The sequence below is a fragment of the Anabas testudineus genome, chromosome 4 (assembly GCF_900324465.2).
Source record: "Anabas testudineus chromosome 4, fAnaTes1.2, whole genome shotgun sequence".
Lineage (NCBI taxonomy): Eukaryota > Metazoa > Chordata > Actinopteri > Anabantiformes > Anabantidae > Anabas > Anabas testudineus.
The window spans coordinates 14,571,621-14,593,175 of record NC_046613.1 but is presented as its reverse complement, the minus strand read 5'-3'; the positions used below and the strand labels follow the sequence as shown (position 1 = coordinate 14,593,175).

Below are 21,555 nucleotides of genomic sequence, written 5' to 3'. Positions count from 1 at the left end.
CGTGACTTGAGGCCGTAATGACGCGGGTTTTTAAATTCCACAGTTTTCTCACGTGCTCTGTTGAATGGCAATGACGCAATGGTGGGAGAGGCACAGATGCAAACGTCTAATTTGTTGAGGCGACACAAGGTCTCTGAGGGGGATAAATGTCACACAGAGATTAAATGATTCTGTGAGATGAGGGAATAGGCACAGCAATATCTAACCCCCTGCCTCTAACGCAGCAGCATGTGTTAGGAACTGCGACAATAAGCAGAGAAGCCCTGTGCCGGGAAACTGTTTTAATGTTCACGTAAAGCGGGGGACCCTATGGGATGTGACAGGGAAGAAATAAAAGTTAAAGTGAATGACGATTTCTCGTTGCCATTAACAGGTATTTGCTGATAAAGAAAGGGGGCCAAGTCAAGTGGCGGAGAGGGAGTTTCAAAATGAAGCAGCGAAATACAAAAGCAGAACTGACAACGTTAAGAATTCTTAATGGCTTCCTGAGTCATCTAAATGTGTATGTGCTAGATATTAGAAAAGAATATTTCTACCTACATCATCACTTTAGGAGATGTTCAGTTTAAAAGGCGACCAGTTTCTAGCTATAATAGCGTACTTGTATTTTTATATTCTGTGCACGGCCCGTGCATTGGTATAAATATTTCAATATTTGTGTTGACAAAACTGTAATGACATGTCCGTATACGGAAAGCCACCCAGCACTGCTGACATAAATATGCAGTTCAGATAAGCATAATTGCTCGGTGGATCAGCCGGTCAAGGACCCTACCATGCACCTGAAATGGGTTGAGACCGCGGCATATTTTCATACGTATACAGTAATCCCTTCTTGCTCTCATTTTCTGTGCTCCTCATGGTGCACTGTCAAGCAAAGCAAAAGTGCCAAAAAATCCAACACCATGAAATCCTTTTACTTCAACTGTAACATTTGTGTCGCAGCATTAATAAATGTTGTATGCTAGGACTGAAAAGCCCAGATTAAAGTGTCTGTTTTTTTTTTTGTTTTTTTTCGAAGCAAGTCGTCCCTTTCCTCTCAGCAGATGAAAAAACAGCGTGCTCCCAGAAGCTTCTGCAACATGACAGAGCTGCTCCCCCTGCTACATCTCATCTGTAAAGAAATCCCTCTGTTCTCCATGAGTGGGCTTAAGCATGTGTACACAAGTACTGCACAGTGACAGGTAATAATTCACAATACACAGAGTTTTGACAAAGCAAATAAACAAAAGAACAATATGGTGTGAAGATGTAAAGCACAGCAGCACACATATGTTGTATCCCAACATAAATTAAGAAATGACAGAGTGGCTGGCAATATAATGAACCCAATTTTTAACCACCTTGAGCCCCCCTGTCAGAGTTTTGCCTGTAGGCATTTATCAGCTACAGTGAGTCATCTGTATTTCAGCGTTCGTCCTGTCTGCAGCTCACAATCCAAAACACAGTTCTGTCTAAACCGCTTGCGACCCAATTGCCAGATGACTCAACAGTAGCAGATGTAGATAACACAATCATAACACGATCAAGTTTTACTAATAGCCAATAACAGTAAAACTAACAAGTACAAAGCATATATATAGAACTCTATTTTCAACTTTATTTCATACTGTTATATATCAAATATACTGATACTTACAGGAACATCTCTGTGTGCAGTTGTTCCTTGGCTTTGGTTGTATATGTCTTATGAAGCTGTAACTATAGAGAAGGGTTACTTCTAAGATTTACGTAACCACGCTATGGAAAAATATCTGTTTTAGAGAACAACAGACAGATGCCAGTGAGTGAAATTACATGTATGAACTGCAGAACAATAATTGGTACTTGTAGGTCAAACTGTTGCTAAAACGTAGCCTCTAGGTCGCATCCATCAGGAATTCTGGGCATTGCAAAACATATTATACAGCTGACAGCTGGCACATTAGCTCCGGTTAGATTGTGACCATATGGCCAGTGGTGAGGAGCCGTCGCGACCCAGAACAGCCCAGGTAAGATTGCCATTACAGAATGTTCTTCAGATAGCCAACATCTACAAAAGCATTATGGTCCTGTAGTGACCACTACTGCCTGCCAAGCAGCTGACTGCGGTTCATCACGGGCACATTTGGAGGTATAATGCACATGTAAAACATCGCTAAAGCAGAGGCAAAGAGGAGCCCTGCTTGCCCTGATTGTGAAATTTCATTAAACTCTGTTCCCACTGTTCACTCACTATGAGCACTGTACATCAGGAAAACGTGTTCTGATAAACATTGCTCAAATGGACAAGTGGGCAACTCTCACAACTGAATAAATATAATTGTATTGTCTATAAATGTCTTATCAAATGCATAATTTACCTCTATCTAATTTGACTCAATAAATACAAATAGTTGCTCACTTGACCGCAGTGCTGGAGAGAGTTGCTGCACAGTAGCTGTAACCACCTCTAAGCTCTGTAGAAATGTGGTTAGTCTCTGTTGGCACTACTGGGTAGTGAGAAAGTACTGCATGTACTATGATTTTGGTTGCCCTTATCTGAAGAGACATCTGGAATTTGTTTCAGCCGGTTGATTTTGTGGTAACAGCTCTCTTACAGTGTGTGCACATCGTATTTTACTGCATAGTGTAATTCAGATTCTCTTATATTCAGAGAGTAGAATTGAAGTGATATTCATTGCATTCATTAAAATTATTAGTTAAAACAAACTTCAAAATGTACAATTCAAATAAAAGACCACTTAATATATTTCATCACTAAAGATTTCCTCATAGCAATAGCATCTCATCACCCCTAACTGAGATACATTATATTACTATAACATTTTAAGACCATTCTATGCCACTGCTGTTTACGTTAGGCCTTCTCTTATACTGTAGTCACATTTTGAGTTTATTGTCAAGCACAAAAATAAAAGAGCATAAAACAGACAAAAAAAAAAAAACCATCTATCCTTTGGTACTATTATTTTAAAGACCTATCATCACATCAATAACTATCTAAACCCACTCACTAATTTCAAAAGCTTTTCATGTAGACTGAATTGGCGACACAGGAGCTTTTCCCAACGCATCAAAAAGTCATGTGACTATACATGAGCACTCGAGCTCCAGCGCCTTAACAAAGTCTGACCCTGCAGTGAAACAAACTACAGCTGTGACTGACCGCGGCAGTAATTTCAGTAAAAGTAACTGCTGTTAAACATCTATTAGCTCTAACTCAGTACTATAGAAACCCCACCGCCAGCTAGCATTTAAATGGTGCAACTGCCGAACAACAAAACTACACGGGCACAAAAGTGTAAATTTGTAAAGGTGTAATGCTTTAAGCCACTTGCACAGCCTCCACCCTAGATTCAATGCAGAAGCATAAATCAAACTTTACTCTATATTAGTGCTGCATGATTAATCTAATTGCAGTCGTAAACCCAATGTTAGCCTATGAACTCATAAGACAATCTGGTCTCCGTTTGTGTGCATCTTGATCATTATCTACGCCCCTAATCAAGAGAAGGTCAACGCTGAACTGGCGCTTAAAACAAAAAAAAAATGTTATGTTATGTTCAAGAGTAGCGACCATTTCAGTCCATTTCAGGTCTACAAAGCACACAGCAGAATTACAGACTGTGATTGTTCCAGCTTTTTGAAATAAATGTGTTGAGCTGGGATGAATGCAAACACCGTGACGTATCAATGGATTCCAGAATAAGATGAGAGCTCGACTGTTAGCTATCAAAACAAAGCACATTTACAGATGTGTTTTCAAGTGTCATACCATAAGATGCTGTAAGTGCTCATGGAGAAATTACCACCATCATAACAGCAGCTACTGCCTTCATATGAAAACGCATTTAGTGTGTAGCACTAAATGTGAGTTAGAGCAATCGCCACAGAAAACCAACTAGTTTGGTTTTTATTGTGGATCTGTCAGAGCCTACTGTATATTCAATCAGTCAGCATTGATCCAATAGAATCATTTAAGTTGTACAGGAGGGTTTTAAAAAAATCTACTTTACCACTCACCAGGAGGAAAACAAAATGTGCAGCACAAAAGGAAGGCTTTCCTGCTTGAGGGAACTATAACAAGACAGAAGCTGCTGATGGACACATTGGCAGAGGCAGAGATTGGCCCCCGTGACCTTTCAGCTATGGGACTGACGCTGCAGCTGTAAAGCAGCTCTGATGAGCTGACAAGTGCTGATAGAGCATTGCTTTTATATTTCACGCACCGAGCTTATGTGTATCAACATCAACAAATAAGTAAGCCATCTTAATCTGCAATCTTTATCTAAAGGACACTAGCAAATCACAAAGGGTTTAATGAGTGCATCTCTGATAATGGGGGCATACTTTATAAAGGGAGGTGAGGTGAGTTGCACTCCATGCGCCAGCCAGTATAACAGACAACCACATTAACAACTACAATAATTCAAAAGGCACTTAAGGCCTGCTCAAACTAACACAACCCCACCCCCCCACAGACTCTGTTAAATAAGCAGTAGAGCAAGAAGATGGAAGTTGACATATGATAGTCAGTAAATAATGACTGTTTTGACTGAACTCTGCAACCTCAAAGGATGACAGCGAAACACAATCCAGGCTATTTTTGAATTTGTGTTTTTTTTAGTGTTTCTGTATCAGTTCAACGTGGATCAATATATAAAAATATTGTTTAGACCAGACAAAAGAACCTGCGGGTACAGCGCGATCACAACCTTCTAATATTTTTTCTGCACTCACTCCACGTGTCATAACAGTAGTGCCAGCTGGAGAGCTGCTTCGACTTTCACATTCCACATATCACAGCTCACACTTCTGCAACAGAGTGTGTCTGACCCTTACATCTTCTATTAATGCTATGCTACGCTATGTGTGTGTGTGGGGAGGGGGTGGGGACAGGCATATTCCAACAGTATGTTCCATTTAAATTAATCCTAACCTTGGCTGAAGTTGAAAACTGAATAAAAAAATGTCTGCAACACAATAATACATCAATACACAGCAGGGGTGACAGACTGCTGTAATGTATGTGTATGTATGAAATTAATTTAAAGACAGAATTAAAATGTAACTTTTGCCTCCTTTGATCCTTTGCCTTAAAACATCCTCATGAATATTCCTACCTACACATCCTAAACACATTCAGCACCAAGTGGACTGAACAGACAGTAAATCTTTGCACCAGCCTATTACAGAAATACAACATGGCATTTGGAAGATGGATTTTCAGTGCGTCTGGTTTCCTTTTTAGCTGCTAATCAACAGTCTGAGGGATCAACGTACGAACTCAGCCACTACCCTTTTAGTGCAACAAGTAACAATTAGGTTGCTGTTGTCAATTACCTCTGTGCCCAAAACTGCTTTTTTAATGTTCCATAAAACACAAATACACCTGCTGACCCTGTTCAACTCACAAAATGAGGCCCAATTTGGAGTCTATCAAGAGCTCAATTGCTATTAAATGTTGAAATGTGGTTTGAAGATCTGACACCTCTTAGTGCACTGGTATATACCGCATGTCAATAACAAGACAGGATGCAGCTAAGAGTTCTAAGGATCACGCTGTATTTTGATACCTGGCGCGACCAAACCCAGGGAGGCTTGATTAAAGCCTGCCTACAGTCATTTTAACCAACAAGCTTCTTCTTTGCGCTGTATAGCCTACAGGCATAAAATGTACCTTACAGAGTCAGTTTGTCTCAACAAAAGAAATTCATCTTCTGTGAAGACTTCATTTTGTTATTTTACACACAGAAACGCAGCCGAAGAACTTGCAGCACAGATGGTGCCGGGTACACCTGTGACCATTAGGTAAATGGACAACTGTTGGACTTGCTTTAAACATTGTGTTGGCTGAACATTCCCCGTTATAAATAACAAACAAGATGTCAGCTAATTAAAAGCAAAAGAGGACAGAAGTTATGCAGGCTTATATCTCATCAGCCAATAAAATATCAAGGAACATTCCACATATAGACACGAGCAACTGAAACTACTGATAATAAAGTATTATTTAATACTAGTTTGTATATGCACAGATACAAAGATAAGGACATACACACACATACATCAAGGGCTGCCTATACATACCTTTAACAATAAGGTTGAGGAGCTTTGGCCGTGGGTTGCGTTCACTCTGAATGGAACACGTGTACTGGCCGTCATCGCTTACATCCACTTTCTGTATCTGAAGGCTGTACTCATGTTTGTCACCAACACTGGAAACAATCGATACACGTGGGTCCACAGACCACTTGTCATTCCCTGCGAATATGATGCTTGAGCGGTTCAGCCAGGCTCCTTTAGAGATCCCGTCCAATAGGTAGCACCTACGATGACAGGAGGCGCTCGAGTTAGATCTGCAGGAATGTCTGATACAAAACAACTGAACATTGAGTATTTTCAGATAGTTAAGGACAAAAGCAGTTTTAATGTACATGAATGTAATGTTAGAGAAAATGACTCATAAAACACAGGAACTTCAGCACCTGGAGAGTATGATTCAACCTGTTATAGCTGTTTCAAGGTTTGCTTTAACTCAAGACTAAAATAGCCCGAGCCAAAAAACAGAAAAGCAGCCATCCTTATGACGGCTGCTGTGTTGTTTTTTGGACCTTCTAAACTGTTAAGTACTTTTGGAAAAAGTGCACTTCATAGTCTAGTTTTTTCATTGACAAGTCAAAAGTTCAACAGTAAATTTATATTTCAAGCAGCGGTTTAAGCAAACTGCAGGCATACGTCGGTACTGTAAAGTGAAAATCAGGTGGGCAGTGTGTCTAGTTTACCTGCGTTTAATAATGGATAGTTTTTATTGAAACTGTGACTGACTGCTAAATTTGCACTGCACTGTTTTACACAGTGAGGTGTTTCTGATATTTAGTCCACTCTGACTGGACAAAATACGAGAAACACATTTAAGACCTGTTTACAACACCTCTCTTTGACCTGCAATAAAATAGTGTAAAAGTCTGTTGAAGGATTAAAATGCTTAAATGAGTGCCACGAAAGAGAGTATACACCAGAGCAAAGCAAAATTGTGACTGCAAAAACATGGCAAAAGGAGTGAAGTGTGGTCATTTCACTGCACAGTTGCAATCATTGGCTGTATATTCACATGTGATCAACAAAAAACTAAACATCTGCTGAACAAAGTATAGGGCATCAGTCCAGCCGCAGATAATCAAACATCCCTGGCTGTGAACAGGCTATTTTCTAGGACCATACTCCGATTCCTGTGTGAGCATCACCGACACCAACGCAATTTACTTTGGAGAGCTAATTGTACAGAGACAAAGGGTCAGTAAATTGTACAACATGATGAGGCTGGGGTCACCATTTTCGCTCGATCGTTCCAGCAGTGTTTGGACTTTGCATTGGAAATCACATCATATTCTGTGACCAATACTGTAATAATGAGGAGGAAAAGAGGCAATCAAGTTTGGCTCTATAGCTGTTGTCAACATACCACACAGGCTGCGGCACCAGTAGTAAAGCCACTGAGGAAATCCATTTGGCACTAACCACAAAGCTCTTTACCCTCCATGCCAAGAAAGTGTCTGTCAGCAAAGCGGGTAGAGGACAATGGTCTTGTCCAGGTTAGTCTCCCCAGGAGAAGAAGGCACTGCCCTAAACGTATTTTGACAAATTTGTGGCAAAAAAATGGGGAACGACTGCTAATAAAAACAACACAACAGAGGAGTCCAGATCCTTTGGAAAGCCCACACGACCTGTCAGTTAGTTGGCCCATTGGCCACCTGAGCCATGGCGTTTCTGACCCTTGGGCAAGATTTACTGAATGCGCCCGGAGGTGAGTTTCTCTCTCTTTCTGTTTTTCTTCAACAAATCGGGACTGCACTACACTTGATGTGAAAGAATTTGTAATTTGTAAGCTTCGAGTGCAAATGTTGCTCTCTGTATTTTTGAAAATCCAAGACCATGACCTATGTAAAACATTAAAGTTACACAAATAAAGCAAATTATGAATGCATTTTCTGCCTTTCAGAAAAACAGAATAAAGTTTTATAGCTTACCTCCCACCTTTGTGATTATAGGCTTTCAGTCACTAAAAATTTAACACTCTTGTGGGGGGACCGCTGAGCGCACCAGCTCAAGGTCTGAACATTTAAGCACAATACACCTGTGTGCAGCCCACAATCACCGATATGAACAACTTGTCAACAGTTTGCTGGGCTTTTATCGTTACACCCTTATAAAACAGTGCAACCACAAAAACATGTTCTCCAGTTGAGTTGCTGTTATAAAACGGTCCTTTCAGAGTCCAACATTCACTTTATGGAGGCTTGAAAGGTGGTTGTTACAATAGTTTACTCCTCCAAAAAAGATCAGAAGCTGTGGTCAGCTTCAATACATGTTAGCTACAAGGTTTTAAATAGCAGACGGCTTTTACAGCCCATTATTATTTTACCTTGTTACTTATCAAAAGTTTCCAAACCACCTGCAGCTTAACCTGCTGTCCAATCCTATGATGGGTTTTATCCAAAGCACTCGTATTTTAGCTGTAATATTGTTATGTAAACTGCTGAGCACAGACGCTGTTCTCTGTAAAGAAGGAACAAAAAAAAATGTACAGCACTTTTTAAGGATAAATTTAGGATGAAGTGTCACTTTAACAAAGCCGGAGTGTCAGAAGTATGACTGGAGGACACTTCACCTTGCCGGGATCACCACTTACACTATTTGGACTCTTGACATCTATCTTCATCTCGATGAACCAGTCCTCGACGTTATTCCACTGTTTTTGCAGCTTGCTTATCACTGCTGAGTGGCTTTGCACTCTCCCTCCAGAAATTATTATGGTTATCGCACTGTCTTTGTAATCTCACACCAAGGAGTCATAGAGATGCCTGTATTTATACACCTCCTCACAAAGCTGTGTGTCAAAACATGCCACTTCCACATTAGCACATTGTCTCAGGTGTTGCTGTTCACTGCGGCTGCTTCCTCTCTAGAAATGAATTGTAGGGGAACTCGTTTCATGTCTGGTATAGGGCTAACGTTTCTGTGTGGTGACTTTTGGTTTCTGTTGGGCTTAGCAATATGAACCAATGTGATGATGTAAGGATAACGAGCAAAAAAAACATACACAGTTACACTTAGGTATTCTAAGTAACTGTTGTCCTTGTTTCCTTCCTTGCTTTCCTTGTTATTTCTCATTTACTCAAAGGAAAAATTTCACATTTACAACATTTGCTATCTATCACGTACCAAAACGGAAATGACGGCAAAGTCGCATCTTTGCCTTCTTCCATTTTCTTCTTTTCCTTTGCCAGTTCCCTTTGTTCATCATCTCCATCATGCACAGCAGCACAAAACTGATAACACCAAGGTGAGCTTTGCTTTCAGGAAGAGCCTTTTCTCCAGGAGTCCACCAGGATACAGGCTTCCCAAGGTTTATACAAAGCTCAGGTAATTATTCTACAAACCCAAGATCATCCACTCTCAAGCAGCTTTGACACCCCAAACATGCAGTAATTGATACTTTTATTTATCCCTGCTTCTGACGCGTGACTGCAGAGGAACGAGGCTCATTACAAGCTTGCTTTTTTGGATTTTGGCTCTCAAATAACAGTTCAATTCAAACCCCAGTGATTATGCACAATGTGCAAAAAAGGGAAAGTGATAAGCTGGTGTTTGAGCACATCACATGAATGGAGAATTATGACAAACCATTAATTACAGTATGGCAGCTGGTAAGAGAGAGCAGATTATAATCCATTTAGCCAAACTCATTCTAGCTTTTTGATCAGATGCCATAATTAACACTGGGTCCTCATTCTGACCCAGATACTTATTTGCTTTATAAAAGATTTTTCTAGGTTCTGTAAATATTCTTCGTGGGACCGATTCCACATATCTCATCTCAAACATATTTCAGCATTTCACAGTCTAGTAGCTTGGATTCAGCAGTTTTGTCTCCACATTTGGCAGAAGAAATGAATACACTTCTAGATGGGTCCCTCTGTAGTGTGAGATCTGTTGTTATGCAACAGTTATATAAAAAAAAAAAAACACAGAGGCCACACAAGCATTGTGGTTATGCGCATGAATGCAGGAAAACAGACTTGGAAGCCTAAAAATATGCTATGAGTGTGCGAGCGACACGCAAGCAACATGTGTAGACAACCGGATCAATAGAACTAGGAGCAGAGGTGGCTGCAGCCAATAAAGAGAGAGCAGGACAGTAGTCAGATGGACAACAAGCACAGTGAGATGTAGAAAATGATTACTATTGTAACAGTATTGTAATAATTTATTAAGCTGTAGATGCACGCAAGCAACCCCCCACTCCCATCCCCGTCAACAGATACTGTCACAGATGGTCAGTGGGAAGCACTTACCTGTAATGTTATATTAACTGTTGTTTCATACATTTGCATGATTACTTTTGTGCTCAAACATTGTCTGATCAGGAACTGAAGGCCTTTTCTAATGAAGATTTCTTTTTGAAGGAGGTTTCCCTGCCACAAAGCGGTGATAAATAAAAATAATATGAACAGACACAAAAACGTCAGTATCAGCCATCAGTGCACACAGCATGAGTAGCTTATTATGTGTGTTAGGGCACAATCAGTACTGAATGGTATATACAGCAATACATATTTGCTGCCATCCAGTCGATGCAATTTTCAGGGAAGGCCTCGCTTATTTCAGCACTATAATGCCAAAAAGCCTTCTGCATGTGTTTCAACAGCATACTGTGTCTCTGCAGAAGGAGTCCGCAGATGCTAAACTGGACCTTCTACAGTTAAAAACATCTGGCGCACTATGAAGGGAAACATCCTGTACGACAAAGAAGTACTGAGAAGCTAAAAATCCACGGTATATCGAGCACGAATAGGAACTAATTTCACTTTTAACACTGAATCAAATGGTCCTCTCAGTTCACAGATGCCTACAGACTGTTTGTTCAAAGAAGGCGTGACAAAACACAGTGGTAAACATGTCCTGTCTTATCGTTTTGGAAACGTGTTAAATAAGCAAATCTTTTTCAAAAAATAGTCCAATTTCTCAGTTTAAACATTTTGGCTTTGTACTGCTGTACTGCCACACTGTCACAGTACAAATGCTCATTCGATCTGTTGTTAATATATAACTTTATAGATATTATTTCTCTACTACATCTATATAAAACCCCAATTTATTCTTCTGTATAGACAGATGACGCTTTGTATGAGACTATATTGATATGTTAGACATCAGAAAATGTTGAACTTTGTAGAGGAGGAGGTTTGTATATCTCTTTACTAGCAGAGAAGACAGATGAAACAAAACATTTTCACTCATTTTTACATCGTGCCTGACACATAGGATCATGATCTGTGACCATGAAAAAAAAAAAAGAAAGAACTCAACACATTGAATTTCATGGAAACACTCGGCCTTGTTGAATTTCTGTCAGCTGACATGCTGAATGACAATGACTGTGGAATAAATTAAGCTTCAGATGCTGACAAGACCACCTGGAATATTTCACTTTCCAGTCTGTGCTAAACTGGAGTAAGTCAGAAAATTACTGGTGCACAGTATCATTGTAGTGGAACATCTGCTTAAAGAAAATGCTTTTATGTTTCTGTTAATAGCGACACCCACTTAACCCGCTTGAATGAAATAAGTATTTTGAAGAGCATAATGAGAGAGTGTGATACAGCCATAAAAATGCATGAGGAAAATCCTTTAATCACGAAGTCAGGGGCAGATGTTTCATTCCATTTTAGCCGTTTCCCACATAAAGAGCAAGACGCTGTGCTGACTGTACCTCCTATGTACGCGCTACAACCTTTACGACTCACTGCTCTCAACAGAGCCCTCCATCCAATGAATCCTCAAATGAGAAAAATGCATTTCACACAGACCGGCTGGATGTCGAAGCAGTGGAGGAAAAGTAAGTGTGATCAACGTGTGAAAATCTTGGGTCCTTTCAAACTGTTACTTTAGATTGCTAAGGTAAGTGCCTGATTAGTTATCTTAAAAAGTAACATGCATGGTAGAATGACAGAAGAACATTTTGATGAACTGATGCACAATAGGAATGTACAATTTGGACACGTCACCCATGTAACGGTGCCGGCTGCCTTGTCCTTCGAGCATAAGTGTGGGCTTGTGTTTAGTTGCCGCAGGTTGGGAATTTTCATGGGGTGGGGTGTGGAGTTGTTGCAGAGAATGAGGGAGAATGAGGACATACTGTAGTGCTGCGCAACCAAGGTACAGAGCACCAGGCTCTTAATCCCTAAAATAATCCTGTCGACTGTGGCCGGTGGGACACATCTGAAGCCTTCCAGCTATAATTCACACAGAACCAATGCTGAAACCAACACCTAACATCACAGACACACCGAACAGTATATAAAATCTCATAGCTATTAGAAACTCCAAAATCCCACTTCAAGTGAGAAGACTTTGAAGTTTATCTATTCCGAATTCTTTTTTATTTTCCATTACAGTATTATTTTTCTCTGAACTGACAGTGAGAAGGAGGCTTTGACTGAGGGAGCAGCAAGGACTTGTTAGACCTCTGACTACATATAAAATCAATGCCACCAGTCTGTTGTTACCACAGTAGTTATTACAACAAACTCTGCACAGTTTTACCTTGTCCCCTCGGGCTCTGGGTCTCCTTAAGGTGCACCTGCCCTCCTTCCTCCCAATGCATACAAATGAAGTGAACCACATTTGAGTGGCTTTGGTTGAACGATTTCGTCTTGTTTCACTTGTGTGGAAGCAGCTGAGTCAAAGCAGCCTGTCATATGTAGCGTGCAGGAAAACGTCATATGTGAACAAAGGCTGTGTTTGTACTCCAGCTCCTCTTTTCCCTTGTTTCCACTTCTCACATGTGCAAGATTTCACAAGCTGTTTATTTCAATGTGAGCACAAGTCAGCAACAGTCTTTCAGCTAAAACTAATTCAGGTACAGAAAATCATTCGGAGCTCTACATGAGTAATCTCTGGATTAATTTATATTATTGATCCCTTTTTGTTTTGTTTTTTTTTTGTTTTTTTTTTTTTTGAGCACTGACATTGACTGAATGAATTCAACTCAAAAAAAAAAAAAAGAAAAGAAAAAATGAATGAGGCTTACAAATTAGCAGTTGAGCGCTGAAATTCTGAGAGGATAGAGAGTAGCTTTTGTTGAGGCATAATGGGTTAGTATTTTCCCACCCCAGACAATTCAGCCTTATAAATATGTGAATGGATCTGTGTAGCACACTCACAGAAAAACCGAGTCCAGTGCAGACACTGACACTCTTTAATACCCCATTTGAACCATAGCTAGATAAAGCACAATCAGACATTTAACCAGTCCACTGTACCATTATCTGTTAAACAAGTACTACACTGTGTGGAAATCTATTTCCTCGGCCGGACTCCACCGTTTTTCAGTTCCACTGACAACAAAGAAGACAACATTGCTCCAGAAACTGAATCACAACCATTCCTTAAAGACAGCAGCAGTGTTTAGGATCACCACAGTGTACTCTAGCACCTATGTCTAAATAGCACTTAGTTTTCTTACATCCGGACAGTTTAAAAGAATATCCACCGGTGCACACCACCAGAACAGCTGAATACTTCTCATCTGAACTTCCAGTAGCAAGGACTCACGGTGATGAACATTTACGCGGTGAATGACTCTGTCTTTACATCATGAAATGCGAGCATGCTGCAGGCTTAAGACACATTTTTAAATCACTTCACTTATTTTAGTTTGCTCCAGGCCTCCTACACTGCAAAGCAGCCAGTTTCCCTTGTTCAGCAACAAAACACACTTCTTCTTTGCTTTTTTTGTTTTGTTTTTTTACAGAAAATAATATTTTAAAAAAACAGTGACCTACTGTAGATCTGCTTTGAGGTGAGAGTGACCAAGCAGGTGAGACAGAACAGAGTACTAAAGGCCTCAAACATCATTTTCTCAGATCACCAGTCTTTCATTAATGATATTAGTCATCCATCTTTTACAGACAACCTTCAAGTGTCAGAGGCAAAGGAGAGCTGGTATTTAAAATAGAGTTAACAGATTTTTACACCCTGCAACTAACTGAACTTTAACCTTGTGTTTTATTTCTAACACCAGACTGGAGCTATTTTTTATCAATGTGTTACTACTATGAAAACGCACACTCTTTTGTGTCCTCTGGTACCTGTCAGGTCGCTGTAATTGTGTGTGAATGCAGGAACCTCCAACAACGTATTTCCCAAATCACATTACCCCGTCCTTCAAAACGGATGCATCAACACAGCTGTTCCAGCTTAAAGAAGCTAGAACCACAGTGACAATTTAGCAAGTGCTTTCCAAGAACGTCCAAAGAGGCACGTTTGCATCATCTTAAAACACCAAAAACAGTTTCAATTTCCTATTAATGCCACAATAGAGTGAGTGAGTTTGACTGTCACCATGCATTTGACATTCACCACGAACACATCTCTGTTCTTCTTACTCTATGGAAAGCAGGGAGGGGCGACATGCAAGTGATGGGACTGCGAGAAGAATACAAATGTGACAGATGACTGCATTTGTGCTGTGTGTGAAAGACTCAGAGATCAAACTGAGGTGAGCGGTGGGTGGTTGCCAAACCCAAGACAAGCACACTGCAAGTGTTCAGGTTTCCGTAATATTGCCTGGGCCCTAGGAGTCTTTTAATTATGCTTCATTTCATTTCAAATGTGGAATAATGCGTGGAAGGAAAACACTTCACAAGAGGCTGTACTTTATTAGAGGTTTTCTTTCCTCCATTAATGGTGTCTTGGCTTGAGAAAGGCCACATTTTAGATTACTGCTCATTATTTTTGTTTGATAAATCAGTTAATCACTTGGAACAAAATTGAATCTAATCTAAAATTTTCTCGGTTTTCTAAAGCCATCTATTCATTTTCTAAACTGCTTGTCCACTCAGGGGTCACGGGAATGCTGGAGCCACTATGATCAGGCGAGAGGCGGGGTACACCCTGCACAGGTCGCCAGTCCATCGCAGGGCCAACATACAGACAACCTTTCCCACTCACACCTCACCTAAAATGTCTGGAAGACATCCTGCCGACACATGGATTTGAACCAGGGTGCTTCTTGTGAGGCAACAGTGCTAACCACCACACCACACCGCCATGACACCCATTTTCTAAATCCCAGGATGACATTCTTAAATTGTCGTCCAAACAAGCAACAATGATTCAGCTACACTAAATGTCACCTATTATAACAAAATCAGGAAATTGACAATTGAGAATTCTGCTTAAGTAGTTTTTATAAATAACCAAATCTGTTATCAATTAACTAATTAACTGAATGACTATTTGTTTGAGCTCTGCATTGATTAATGTAAAAACAACCATACACCATTCAACCATGTCAAATGGTGTAAATCTAATTGTGAAGACAAAATATACTGAATTACCAGTATGGTAACTAATGAGAACATCTGATCATGTGGAGAGGCTCGGGGAAACATCATCTACAACAACCAGTAGGTGTAAGTTTAAAAAAGGAACAGTGAAGGCTTGTCAGATTGGAAAGGCCACCTCATTGTCTGGACCGAATGTGACTGATCAGCGATTATAAAACAGAGCAGATATAAACCACCTGGCTGCACGCATGTCTTCGGTGCTCCGTCATTACCAACTAAATGTTTCATTATTGAGGTACTGCAGGATTACCACCAGTATAAGTTGCAGTAAACCCAGACCACCGGGGGGAAAGCTTATTACACATTTTATTGTTTGTTTTGTTTATTTACAGTTTTACTAGAAGCCATAACAACAAACAATCCATAATGTTGTGCTGTTGAAGTAAGACATGAGTGCTGGGACTTTAACTGAAACGTCGAACCGCTTCAAAGACAAGAATTACAGAAATTCTGGCGAGTCAACTGCCTACAAAGTGGTTTTTCTCCCATTTTCATGAACGTTTTGGGGGATTTAAAACTTTCACACAATTCTTAAGAGGGCTGCTGTTTTCTCGCGTTGTAGCGCTCATGGTGACATTTCCGAGCACAGAACGCATTTTTTAGCATCTGCTTTCCCAAATCTAGCCACCCGTTCTGAGGTAAGCTATTTGCTCTGCGTACTTCTGTTTCTGTTTCTGAGCTGGCAGGGACTACCCTGAACAGCTCAGCAGGGACATCTGCCTCCCACAGCCATCTGTGCCCAGGTCCTCCTAATCCCCCATCTCTCTGTCAACCTTTCCCTCTCTCCCTCTTTCTCAGTCGTATCTCGGTAGCTTGTACTGCACATACTTCAAACACATACGTGTGTGTGTACATACAGTTAACACACACATTGTGGAAGGACTATATAGTCCTCAGTCCATGTAGACAGCTAAAAATGACAGCTGTGCTTCATAGCACCGAAAGTGGGTCAACATGGAGAGGCTTTTAGGAGTGTGAAGCTTTAATGTGGTGACTAAGAAAGTTCAAGTAATAAAAAAAAAAATCAAGAAAAGGTTATCGGAATAAAACAGTTTTTCAACATATCTGAATAATTACACACTTTCAGATACATGTTTTTCTAAATAGGCTGATCCTAATTCTAGTCCATTCCTCTGCCTTGTTTGTTTGTGCTTTGAAGTGTGTGTGAGGTGATTCCTTTCATCAGTATGGGCCTGGTTGGATATTCCTCTGCCGAACAGTCTACCCACACCACTCACCGCCCAAGTGACAGGTCAGGCTTGGCAGTACGCCAGGGAGAGCAAGGGAAGTGGAGTCAGAGGGATAGGTCAAGGCTGGATGTGGGGTAGAGCCACTCACCGCGTGTTAGCCCCGGACTGCTAGGGTTTACAGATGAGTTTACACTGGTCAATAACGGAGCTCAAACCCCAAGTTAAATCAGACAAACCCCAAGCAAGTGTGTTTGTGTAATGTCTAGACCATGAGAGGACTCTTGAGATGTCAAGGATGCCGTGCATGTTTGTGTTTTTAAATGCTGACTGCAAATGACTGCTTTCAAGTGGGGGTGGGGGGGTGGGGGGGGGTGGGGGGGGCATGCTGAATGTTTTTAGCTGACAAATTTTGTAACCTTTTAAAATCACCACAGATCTCACAGACAACTGCAGCGTAATAATACGTTTTTCATATTAAAGCAGTATCGACATGTACTATGATTAATGAGGAAGAAAACACATTCAACAAACTTGACCTCACTGATACATATTATCTTAAATGATCCTACATCATAGGAATCTTACATAAATCACAGATTGTTACAGTTCATAACTATATATTTTTTTTTTATCAATAATTTTATACTCTCTGCTACCAACATGGTCTAACATTAATGCTTATTAAACTCGTGTAAGGCTCTGCAGTGCAGCTTGGCTACATATCAGAGGGGGGTGGCAAAGTATTAAGCTGCTCTTCCACTTTTCCCCGCATTCTGCATAAAGCTGAGGCTGTTTTTGAAAAATGTTTCTGTCCTGGGGCTTTTTAATCAGAGTCAGTGGTTAAAAACTCTGTCTTTCACCATAAAATATGAAAATACACCCACTGTGTACTTGCTTGCTTTTTGAACACTTATATCAGCTAATGATTGAAAGGCCAAGAGGAGCGAGTGCTGGGATTTAAACTAATGTCACCACAACAGGCTTGTTTCCATGCTACTGTTTTCATGCCAGCTTTTTGGTAGCGCAGTCTGATGACGTTACCTTTTTCAAATGGCAGAAAAGTATTTTTTGGGGTTTCCAGTCTTCATTTGTGCCGGTTGCCCGTAAATTCTGCAACACATTATTCAGCTTTATAAATCGAAACCATTCTCAGATGCTGAGTGATCTCGCTCTCTCTCAACAATTTCATCAGCGTTCATCAAACCAGTTGCTGTAGACTTGTGATTCTGCAGAGCAAATGCAGAAGAAATAAATTCAGTAAAAAGCACTCGTTAGTTGAGACGCTTGTTGTTAGTGTGTTAATGAAAGTCCTGGAGTGATGTATTTTGTCACTTCTTTCACATTGTTGTACGCAAGATACAGTATCTGAATACCTTTGAATATAATCAACATAACACAAATTAACACTAACCTAAATTATGAATATTATTTCTTAAATGTTTAACTTTCAATGCTATTGAGTGCAGAATCAGTCAGTGGATGATAGTAACTTAAATCACTAAACAACTAAATAATCATCAACCCTACTGACTTTGACCACAACAAGGAATGCACTGTATAGAGAACGGGAACTACCTAAATGAATTTGATATGATTGCTGGTTTGGGCCATTTGTAACTATTTACTGTACGTCATAGTGGATCATAGTGGGTGTGCAATTTTCTAGAAAGCTAATCATTGGCACTGCATTCAGACGCTGATGCAGTCACCAAACCTGTTATAGGTAATAACAGCTGAGGTGACACAGTGCCTAAGCAAAATTTGCCACAATTTGAGTGTGAAACAGCTCAACACTGGCAAAAGGCTTAACTGATACTGTGAAACATTTCACAGTTAAAATGTCTGCAGGAAAGGATGGGACTAACCTGTTTCAGAAACACTGAAGAAAGTATAACGAGGCTGGGTCCAGAATATTAGAAATACTTTATACTGAAATTTTAAACAGTTATATTTACTTATAAGCAAGTGTTCAATTATAGGCTTCAAATTAAAGAAACTATGACTCTGACTTTACTAATATTGTAAAGTTAGAGTTGTAGTATATTCTCTCTAATGTTGTAAAGCAAATGGGTGGTACAGTATATTTTGTCAGTGTAGGTCTCATTCAACAGATGCTAGAGTGCCTATCAGGTCTAATGTCAGGTGTTGTCACGTGTTCAGTGTACACATGGCATGGAAAATGTCATGCATTAAAATCCATCTGTCGTGACACTAACAAGAAAGTGCTATTGCTTTCCTGCAGGGCTTTATCCACCCTTTTGATGTGCTCTGTCTATGGCACAAATAGACAATCCTTCAGTGTCAGAGGACACTGGAACCTCTGCGTAGTCCGATAGGTGCGACCACATTCATCATCCTGACAAAGGAAAATAAGCAATTGCCACAGCACTTAGCTGGTTTCAGTCATCTGCAAATACTGGAATAAATACATAGAGCAGAGGAGATGTCCCTCTGGGCACAGTCATATTTTGCATGCCCTATTTGTGCTTACTTGCTTGCTTGAGGGACAGAATTTTTTTTCTATCTGTCTCAGTGTTACATGCATACTTGCAGTACACAAACAGTTCCCCCTCCTCGTTTACAGAGTAGGTGAAAGAACTGGGTTGAATAGTTTCAACATCCTGCTTTTACTACAAAGCATTAGGAAATACTTCACTGCAAACCTTAGCTGAAATCACAAAATGTGCAGTAAAGACGAGAGCTGGATGGCTGAAGTGTAAGTATATTAATTATCAACACATGATGTAACAGATTTCTTAATGCTAGACATGAGCACTGCATTATGTGGAACTTGTACATCTTTCAAAAGCAGCATTGTGAATACTATTTTGTGATTTTTTTTTTTCCTGCATTCATAATTTTCTTTCTATACATCCATGCACGGTAGCTTGTTTGTATGGGAGGAGGCGGCACAAGGTTGGATGAATACAGAAATTCAATGAATGCTCATCTGTTTAAAATGCAGAGCCTGTGTGTTGGCAGGCACCAAAAACTCCTTAGTTAAGCTAATCGCCAGTCCATTTGGCAAGGATTACGCTCAGCATAGGGTTCGTCCCACGAACAGGGTCTCTGATTTATAACAATGATTTGAGTAAGTAATTTTATTGATAGAGCAAATACTCCATTCTGGGATTGCTTTAATCACTATATGGGACCCATAGGAAGACATCAGTAAGAATAAAATAGTATTAAAGCACATATAAGATATCACTATGTCTCTAGAGAATGTGTGAGCTCTAGTTGAGTTGAGGACAAATTGTCAGGAAACCAAGGATCTAAACATTACTTCCTGATGACAGCCAACAGGGTTCACAACATGGGTTGGAGAGGCACTTATTTACCTCACTCCACCTGAGCTCAAAGCCTGTTGCACTTAACTCAGTGAAGTGGTGGTCAGCAGGGTGAAAAACAATCCAATTCCTCTAGGAGTGTCAACACTGGTATACAGTTTTAAAGAGGCGGCCAGACAATCCAATGCTCCGGTCGGTGCGTGCAAGGTAAGCTGTACCAAACAATTTTAGTTAAATGACGATCAGAGGACGGTTTGAAAGTTCACAGCTTTCTTGGGTTTTTCTTTTTGTTTACTTGCCGACTAAATCAACTTCAAAGACAGGTTTTGGCTCCCATGTGCAATGTAAAGATCTAAAAATTGATGACAGTCTATGATTACTTCCTTCTTGTGTTTACTGACATCACTAGGGCCCCACAACATGGAGACTGTAGTTTTACCAAGCTTAATGTTGGCTTTTCTGCATGTTTTGCGTGGTTCGTCCTCATTTCTTATTTATGTTCTCGCCCTGTTTTATCTTCCAGGCATCTGCATTTTAGCGGTCAAGTGCAAATTTATAATGCAATTAATATGCACGTCCAGTTCATTGGGACATCGAGTAATTGGGCCGATGATATAACCCACTGCAAGATTCAGTCAAGCACAACATTTAAACATTGCAACAAACTTAATATTAGCATATTATAAAATACTCTAAAAACATCTTGAAAAACATAAAAGTAGTCCAGCTGCCACTAAGCAGCACTTTTGTGATAGTGTAATGTAACAACCAGGATGACTGGAAATATTCAGAGATACCATACATTAATTAAAATAGTTTATTTGTCCATAAACACCTAAACTGAAGTATTATTTACTTATTTTTAATTGCAAAATGTCTAGAGTTGTATTTTCCTATTTCTCAAGTTAGAGAACGCAAGTACTGCATTAAGTCTGTTAAGTATTCGAAGACATGTAAGTAATTTTAACTACTGACATAAGTTCAGTCTAAATGGCATAATTGTGTTTTGCATGAGGATATCGACTTTACCAAAACCTCCATTGTCAATTGCTTCCTGTTACTCAATGACCTTCTTAGGCATAATTAGTTGAAGCTAAATGAGGGTACTGTTGTGAAAATTGCTCTTATTGTCTGGAAACTGTCTGGAAAGTCCCAGTGTTTGGATTGAGAGAAGAAAAGATTTCTGGCAGTGAGTAAGAGAGTAAATTATAAAATAAGTTTTGCATTAGTGACAATAATCTTCCAACATATTAAAACACACAAAAAAGAAAAAACCTCCAAGTGCAACAGCAGACACATCACAATTTAGTTTAATTCAATAACCTACCAGCATTCTGATCAATTGTTATTCTTCCCCTTAATCTACTTAATGACAAAACCAATCAAAAATCCTGGAGAAAATTGCTCCTCTTGCTTAGCACATCCAATCAGTTGCATTAAGTCACTGAAACATGTGCAGAGGCAATGACACAGCTCCAGAAGCAGCACCACATTCTCACAAAAACATATTAACCCTAGTGATGTTATTATCTAAAGCCTATTAAATGATGGATTTGCACCTGATTCTTCTCCCCTGTACCAGTAGCGAAGACAAATAGTAGAAGAATGCATGTCTAAGTAAACAGGTTAATGAATACTATGTAAATTGCTACAGCATCCAAGACTTGGGAATCTTGG

At 39.9% G+C, this 21,555-nt stretch overlaps 1 protein-coding gene across 1 annotated transcript in view; it reads right to left on the bottom strand.

Moving 5' to 3' along the window:
* negr1 (neuronal growth regulator 1) overlaps positions 1-21,555 on the bottom strand; it is a 118,599-nt gene that overhangs the window by 77,929 nt on the left and 19,115 nt on the right. Inside the window, exon 2 of the mRNA XM_026346497.1 lies at positions 6,073-6,311. Within this exon, the coding sequence (XP_026202282.1) occupies positions 6,073-6,311 (239 nt within the window). The remainder of the gene's footprint in view (positions 1-6,072; positions 6,312-21,555) is intronic.